Source organism: Galeopterus variegatus, unplaced genomic scaffold (assembly GCF_000696425.1).
Source record: "Galeopterus variegatus unplaced genomic scaffold, G_variegatus-3.0.2 Scaffold100, whole genome shotgun sequence".
NCBI lineage: Eukaryota > Metazoa > Chordata > Mammalia > Dermoptera > Cynocephalidae > Galeopterus > Galeopterus variegatus.
Window position 1 is genome coordinate 1,090,432 of NW_007726211.1, and position 8,418 is coordinate 1,098,849.

Consider the following 8,418-nt stretch of genomic DNA (forward strand, 5'->3'; position numbering starts at 1 on the left):
CGTCCTCCTGCGCCCCTGAGCGAGGGCAGCGCCCGAAGCCGCCTCGGCTCTGCCCGGGGCCCGCGGGGACGCGCGCCGGCTGGCGGGGAGGCACCGGCAGCGAATCATTAAAATGGCCTCGCTGGGCCTTGCCTCTGCTCCCTTAACGGCAAGGAGCAGCTGGAAGCGGGGACTGAAACCTAATGATTAACCTGGAGTCTAGAGGACAAGGAAGTGGCCGGGAGGCCAGCCGAAGAGAGCCCTGCGCTAGGCAGGCCTGGGAATGGGGGCCACCGAAGCCAGGTGCTTGTCACCAGGGAAACGAACTTGGCCTGGGTCCCCCGTTCTGGGCTCTAGAGAGACCCCCGGGATCCAGGAGCAGCGAACGGAAAGAAACGGGCTCCCCCGGCCCGTGCCAGGCGCCACCCTCCCCTGGAAGGGCGCCGGAGCCGGGGTGCGACGTTCAAGAGGCCGATGGCCCGGCTTGAACCGGGCGGTGTAGGGACTTTAAGCAGTAGGTGCCTACCTGGGAGTAAGGGGCACCCAGCAGGGTAGCAAACCCGTCCCCAAGGTGGGAGCGAGGGAGGCCCGGCCACCCTCCACTGAGAGCCTCTGCGCTGCGGCGGCTGCCCGGCCACCCAGGCGGACACCGCGCGGGAGGCCTCCCGCCCAGGCGTTCCGAGATCTCGCGGAGGCACGGGCCTGGCGACCTGGGGCTCCGGCTCTGCCGGTGGCTCTCCCCACCGGGGTGGGCTACCTTCGAGTCAGGCCAGAACAGAAGACATATATGGGGCTTTATGCTTCCAGCCGCAGACGCCCAAACAAAGGGACCCCATTGTTTCCGTCTGAGTGGATTTGTTTAGACTGGGGAGATGCAGGCACTGGGAGGGGAAAAAGCAAAAAAGAAAGCAGAAATAAACACTTGCCAGAATTCGGATGCCTCTGCTAGAAGCTGTGGTTGTGACTAAACAGAGAAAAGCTAGGACCCCAGAGGGCTGGAGAAGTCACAAGCAGGTGAGAAAATCCAGCGTGTGCACTGTTTGCCCACAGCCACTCCAGGCTTTTCCCAGCTCTGTTCCAACAAGGCCTAATGGCCACCCATCCTTTCTGCTGGAGAGGCAGCCCCCTCTGACGTCCTGCAGAGCAGAGGGACGCTCCCCACACCTCTCGGTTTAGGGGCTGCAGCTTCACACATTTCGGAGTCTGCTGATCCATCTGCCAACCCAGGGCACCTTTCCGGGCCTGGCTGCCTGGCTACAGAGCCCAACAAATCCCTTCTGTTGGACCCTCATCTCCCAGAGCCTAGAATGTTTAGTCACCCTGTGAGGGGGGCTGATGGGTCCAGAGGCAGGGGTCTCCACATTGGCCTCCTAGGGCACTGGGTCCCCTAGCCACCTCTGTGCTTTTGGGCCTTTGTGTAGCCCTAGGTCACTCAGATAATCGGTTAAAGCGGGATCTCTTTGCCAACACAACTCGCCCATCTCTGATTCCTAATCTTGACCTAGAGGTGACCAAATTAAAAACACAGTCAGCTTTAAGCTGGGAGAAGGAATCTGAACACCGCAGTCCTACAGGGCAATAATCAGTGCAGACGACGACAGTGGAACGAGTTCCAAGAAGCCCTCCGCTCTGGTCGCTGGAAAACCTGTTTGGTTTCCTTTAATTGGTTGTCTCTGCTACTTGGATGGCACTTCCCAAATGGTCCCTTCGGAGCCAGTGTTTTAATTAAAGTTCTAATGTATTGTCAAGTTGGGAATTCAGGGCCTTGTCTAACTAAAGCGGGGGGCGTGGGCCTCCCTGTAAAGCAAATTGCCCATCCCAGGGAGCCCGAGATCATCGCCCCGGGGCTGGCCTCTTTCCTTTCCTTTGCTTTCTTTCTTTTATTGTCTGACACTTGTCAGGCTCCTGGGAAATCAAGGGAAGTCTCGTTTTGAGGTCATAAAATTCTCTGTGATGTAACCGTGCGAAATTATGTAAATAAAGCCGGACGGGCCTCCTGGAACACACAAAAAGCCGGATCCGCCTACGCCTCGGCCTTGCGTAATGAGAGTTGTACTGAAAAGGCTTCCAATCTCCCCGGGCTGTGCCCCTTGCCAAGGAAAAAACTTGAAATGTGGGAGGGTCCCCGTGAATACACAAATTCAGGCTGCGATCTGGTCCTTTCCCTCCCTCCTTCCCCCTTCCTCTTTTCCCTCCTGCGCCTCCTTTCCTGTGGTGAGGAGGTCGTGGTGGGACCCTGCACCAGCAGACCTGTCTGGATTGGGGCTAGGGTTGGCAAAGGCGCAGCGAGGAGAGGGCACGCGGTTTGGTGCCTCTTTTCACGGCTCTCACCTTATGGGTCCAGCCTGTCCCTACCGACCCTCGCCCAGGTGGAGAGACTGAGTCCAGGTGACAGACGCTCTCTGATGAGGACACGCAGGGCAGGCCCCATACCAGCCAGAAACTCGGGCTTCATTTGGCGGTCCGCACCCCGTGTTCCGCGGGGCGTGTGAGGCGGGCAGCGGAAGCGGCGGGAGGACGAGGGTGGGCCTCGGGCCTCACGCCCCTCTCGCGTCCCCAGCCCAGGCGCAGTCCAGCCTCCTGGGAAAGTGCCGCCGGCCGCGCACGGCCTTCACCAGCCAGCAGCTGCTCGAGCTGGAGCACCAGTTCAAGCTCAACAAATACCTGTCGCGGCCCAAGCGCTTCGAGGTGGCCACCTCGCTCATGCTCACCGAGACCCAGGTGCGCTGCCACCCCACCGCCCCGGCACACCCCGGCTTCCCGGGGACACTGTCACCTCTGCACGCTCGGCCCTCGGGCTGTCCTGGACGTCTGGAGCTGCGCCCCTTGACCCCTAGGGTGCAGATCAGTACTTTCGCCAGGCAATTGTACTGGCGCCTGGCGGTTCTGATCTGGTAGGTCCTGGGTGGGGCCCAAGCATCCGCATTGAGCGACCGCCCCCATTCTGAAGACGGTGCTCCCCGGGCCACATTCGGGAAGGTTTGTCCCAGACAGAGGCGAGGGAACATCCTAGGATTTACGGGGACACGCCCAGCCGCCCTGGCCCTTCCTCGGCAGAGAGGCCGCGGGTAGAAGCGTCACTGGGAATCGGGGGGCGCAGTCCGGGCTTCCCTGGGGCCCCCAGCCCAGCTCCGTGGTTAGCCTGTGCGCAGGGCTGAGGGGGGAACAGGACTGCGAGGCCCCCATCCAGCGTGCCAGCGCGGGGCGCGGGGCGGGCGATAGCAGAGCCGTTCTCACGCCCGGCCGCTTGTGCCCGCAGGTGAAGATCTGGTTCCAGAACCGGCGGATGAAATGGAAACGCAGCAAAAAGGCCAAGGAGCAGGCGGCGCAGGAGGCCGAGAAGCAGAGGGGCGGCGGCGCCGAGGACAAGGGCGAGGAGCAGCTGCTGGGGCCGCCCGCGGCCGGGGACAAGGGCAGCGGACGCCGCCTGCGGGACTTGAGGGACAGTGACCCCGAGGAGGACGAGGACGACGACCACGAGGACCATTTCCCCTACAGCAACGGCGCCAGCGTCCCCGCCGCCGCCTCCGACTGCTCCTCGGAGGACGACTCTCTGTCCCCGCGGCCCGGCGGGCCCGGCCACCAGCCCCCGCCCCAGTAGGAGCCCCCGCGGCCCGGCTGGCCTGCAACGAGGCCCGGCCGCCGCCTCCCGGGCCACCCGCCCCGGCCGCGGGGACCTGGGGGCCTCACCTTGGGCCACCGCGCCTCGTCCGCTTTTCGAGGGACAGCGAGACGGGGACCCAGGGGGCCCCAAGTTGACTTCCCGTTCTTTGGGTTTGGTCTTGGTGAGCGTTGCGGGAGCGTTTGCGAGCGGGGCCGAGGCGCGCCCAGGGGAGGCTGGGGACGTCCCTCTGCCCGCATCAGGGAGGCAGAAACCGACAGTGTTAAACGACCTCTGAAACTTGAAACCTGCTCTGGAAACGCCATCCTGCCGAGGACGGGGAAAAGAAAAACGTTTTATGCTGATGTATCTTAGGGGGGAAAGCACGTCACGAGCGTTCAGACGGCTGGAAATCTCAGAACTGTACTGTCTTTATTTTTGTATGTTGTATTTATATATATATATATGAAGAAACGTCTACCTATGCATGCTAAATTATTATTTAGCTTCTCCCATCGCTCAGGATGGAACGTAAAATAAATTGGTTTTTTACTGGACGAGAGCGCAGACCTGGGGGGGGAGGGGCGTTGTGAAAGCGGCTTTGCTGTTCTGCTTGTTGCAGTGACGGGGATGGTGTCAGGACCCCTCCAGCCCGGGGCCCCGAGGTGGCCGAGGAATCCGGAGCCGCAGGTGTGAACCGTCGGTGGAGGTGCCGGAGCCAGGTGTCGGCGCGTGCTCTGGTGCCTGGCTCACACCTGTCTGGGACACGTGACTCAGGAGGGTCACTTTGGACTGGGCGTGTTTATTGTTCCTGTTTCCTTGCGGGACTTCTTGTTTGTTGGTGCCCCAGGGGTGGAAACACTGTAGTCTATCTGAACGTTTCAGAAAAGCTTCAAACGACCAGCCTTCAGTGGCATTTGGGGTCGGTGCCCGCAGGTGCTGCTTGCGCACATGTCCCGGAACGCCTTGGGCTGCAGGGCGAGTCCCTAACTCCTGGACCCCAGCTTTCCCTGCCTGGCCAGGGTTTCTGGCATCTGTGCACATGGCGTCCTGCAGGACAGCGGCGGGCGGCAGGAGCGCTGGGCGATCAATCACCGGGCCTCCGGGCCAGGTGCTGCGCACATGCCCGGCTCCAGCCCGAGCCCCTGCCCCATCCCCGACCCAGCGCCTCTCCTGGGCCCAAGGAGGCGGGCCATCAGGGGACACTGCTTGTCCCTCCGTCTCGTGCCTGCCCCCTCCCTGTTTGTCACTTTCTCAGCAGCACCTGGGCTGGGCGAGCAGCCCCTCCTCCCTCCCCCCCTGCCCGCTGGTGAACGAGCTGAGATGGGCCTGGCGTTTCATTTGGGTGATTACCGTGGGGGTGACCTGGCCACTCCTGTACCTCAGGGCCGGGGTGACATTAATATCCTCCCTGGCAGCTCATTATCACCGCGGGCTCCTTCCATAAAATCCAGCCTCAGCCGAGGCCGGGCGTGGCTGCCGGGAGCCTGGGCAGGGGCAGCTGCGGGCGGGCGGAAGGCGCGGGCCTCGGTCGCCTGAGAGTCCAAAGGTGCTTCGGGGGACCCGGGACTGGGTTTGCAGCTGATGGGGAGGAAGAGGGCCCGACCGAAGCGGGTGGGAAGATCAGAGGCGAGGGGGGAAGGCGATGGGGGGCAGACGCCTTTGGGGTCTGTAAAAACCCTGCACTCTGCGTGTATGTCCTTTTAATTCCCAGCACAGGGGTGAGGGGCCGCCTGCAGCGATCCTTTCCCCACCGGCTCCACATCTGGGGGCTATTTCCCCCTGAGCTCAGCCAGCCCAGCCCAGCGCCCCCGCCTGACACGGGGCAGCCGGGGAAGGGGTCCGGGCCTGGAGAGGGGCTGTAACCTCCAGCCGGGAGCTGGGCCTCGGCCTCCCCGGAGGTTCTTTCTTCCCCTCCCCCGCCCCAAGGGATGGACGCTCCCCCTGGGGTGAAGGACGGGGACACTGAAGGCAGACAGTCGTGAGGGCCGCCCCCATCCGCCAGCACAGCAAGGCCGGGGTTTGGCGCGGGGACTCGGCGGCCCCTGCATCTCCAGCCGGCCGCTTAATCGCGGCGGAATTTATCTCGCTAATAAATTTAATGATCAATTCGTTCTTGTCACAGTAGCTCTTCCCCAAATCAATTATAGCAAATTTAAATATAATCACTGGCTCATCCTCACCCACTCCGGGCACAGCGAACCATTCATTCCGCCTAATGAATAGTCGTGACGCCCGCTCCTCCTGCCTGGCAGGTTGGCCTGGGGCAGGGGTCGTCCTCAGGGCCCGGGCCTCGATCCGCACTTGAGCCATAGGCTGACCCCGCTTGGGTAGAACATCTTTGCATCCCCGAGGACAGGGTACTCAGGACCCAGGGCTATGTCTGTGCAGCCAGAGACCAGAGGGAGTTCAAGGCATTGTTTTCAGACAGCTCCAGGCTTCCCCCTCAGGAAGCCCCTACTGTCCTGTCGCTGTGAAGCCCTCAGTCCCCGAGGCCTGTGGGTCTCCCAGCCCTAAACGGAAGCAAGGATGCGCGGTGGAGATCCTGGCAGTCACTGCAACCCAGAGGCTGGGTCCCCATAGTAGGCCCCCACCCAGAGCTGACACCTTCCCTGGCAACCTCTCGGCAGCGTTCTCTTCGCTCTAATGAGAGGTTGTCCTCCGTTTTCAGAAAGGGCACCTCGCTGTGTGCAGTTCTCCGAGGTGTGCAGAAGCGTGTGGACAAAGCCCTTTTCGTGGCAGGAGAGAGTGATCTACAAGAACCCTGCAGACGGCAGCCAGAGTCTCCTTCCAGCCCCTCCGGAGCTGTAGCCTCAGGGGGACAGGCTGGCAAGGTGTCGGGTGTGTGTGTGTGTGTGGGGGCTAATCCCAGGAGTCAGAAAAGCACAGAAACAACTAGAATGTAAAGAGGCTGGGCCTGTTCCTCCCTCTGCTGGCCTTCTCCTACCCAGTTACCAGACCGAGTCGGCTTGGAAAGATCAGCTGAAAAGACTTTATTTCTATGACACCGATGCACAGGCAGAAAAGGCAAGAATAAACAAACGGGAGTATGTCAAACTGAAAAACTGTGCCACAAGGGACACCGTCAACAGAGTAAAAAGGCACCCCAGGGAAGGCAGAAAATATTTGCAAACCATACAGCTGGTAATGGGTTAATATCCAGAATATGTAAAGAACTCCTATGACTCAACTACAAAACCCAAACAATTCAGTTTTAAAATGGGTGAAGTCCCTTTACCAGCCAAGAAAAAAAAAAAAAAAAAAAAGGCAAAGGACTTGAATAGACGTTTCAGTGAAGAAGATACACAAATAGCCAAGAAGCACATGAAACGCTGCTCAGCCTCACTAATCATCAGGGAAAAGCAGATAAAACCACGAGGTACTCTCTCATACCCGCTAGGATGGCCAATGTCGAACAAACAAACAAATTCAGCAAATAGCAAGTGCGGGGGGTGTGGAGAAATCGGAGCCCTTGTGAGCTGCTGGTGGGACTGTGGAATGGTGCAGCCGTTATGGAAAACAGTATGGAGTTTCCTCAATAAACTAAACAGAGAATCAGCATGTGGTCGGGCCGTCCCAGTTCTGTGCATACGGCATACCCCAGAGAACTGAATACAGGATCTGAAGGAGAGATTTGCACACCCGTGTTCATCGCATCATTACTCAACAATAACCAAGAAGTGGATGGAACCTAAATGTCCACCAAGAGATGGAAGATAAGCAGAATGTGGTACACACCGTCATGCGCTGCAGAAGAGCGTTTGGATCAGGGCATATAGGACGGAACGACAGCCCGGGTGTGTGGCAGGGGGTGGGCTGCACCGTCCAGGCTTGTGCAAGTGCACTCTGTGACATCACATGACGGTGAAACCGCCTAACCATGCATTTTTAGGACGTATCCCGGTGAAGCAATGCCTGTCCATAAAGTGGAGAACTATTCAGCCTTAAAAAAGGAGGAAATCCTGACACGTGCTGCAACGTGGCCGAACCCTGAGGACATTATGGTAAGTGAAATAAGCCAGTCACAAAAAGACAACTACTGCACGGTTCCGCTCAGACCCGGTGTCACTGTAGGTAAGATTCAAACTCTGGAATAGTGGCTGCCCGGCCAGGAGGAGAGCGACTGGCGAGTGAGTGTTTGGTGGGGACAGGGTTTCCATTTGGAACGATGAGATAGTTGTAGGTCTGTCGCATGACCACGTGCATAGCGTGAGCAGTGCTGAGGGGACACCCGGGGTGGTTAAGGTGGTTTGTAAACTTTCTTCTGTCCTTTCCCCCCTGCCCCCTGCCTGCCTCCTCCTGCGCCTCTTTCTTCCCTCCTTCCCTACACCCCCTGCACCCCCATTTACAAAGGAAGGCCGGGCTTGCAGGCACAGGAGGGGAGGACCAGGCCCTGCACCCTGCCAGCCTTGGGGGTGAACTGACCCCTGCGGCCCCCCGAGTCCCCCGGGGGTGGGAGGCAGTTTAGGTCCCACCCGGGCCGCGGCGTGGAGGGGGTGGGGGGACCCTGTGGAAGGGGACAGGGGTGGCAGCGCAGGGGGGCAGCGCAGGCCGCAGGCGACTCGAGCGCGGTCCCCCACCCCCAGTGTCAAAGTCCTGCGGCGCCCGCGTCTTCCTCCATAAAGCCGATGCCGCGGGGGTGTGACCTCCGCCGGGAGTGCCGCCGTGTTCCCGACGACCGGGGCAGATGTGTTTTTCAGCTTCGCTTTTATGGTCGGATTAAGGTTTATTCTGCGTCGTAGGGCACCTAATAAACCCACGACGCCGGTCGCGCCTCCGCTGCGCCTCGCTCGGCACTTTCACTTCGTAAATCACTTTACGACGCGCCAGGTGTGTCA

At 60.1% G+C, this 8,418-nt stretch overlaps 1 protein-coding gene across 1 annotated transcript in view; it reads left to right on the forward strand.

Annotated features, from left to right (window-relative positions):
* Positions 1-3,580, forward strand: part of MNX1 (motor neuron and pancreas homeobox 1) — a 5,497-nt gene extending 1,917 nt beyond the window's left edge. Inside the window, exons 2-4 of the mRNA XM_008583790.1 lie at positions 337-493; positions 2,540-2,700; positions 3,239-3,580. Of these exons, the coding sequence (XP_008582012.1) occupies positions 337-493; positions 2,540-2,700; positions 3,239-3,580 (660 nt within the window). The remainder of the gene's footprint in view (positions 1-336; positions 494-2,539; positions 2,701-3,238) is intronic.
* Positions 3,581-8,418: the final 4,838 nt, after the last annotated feature.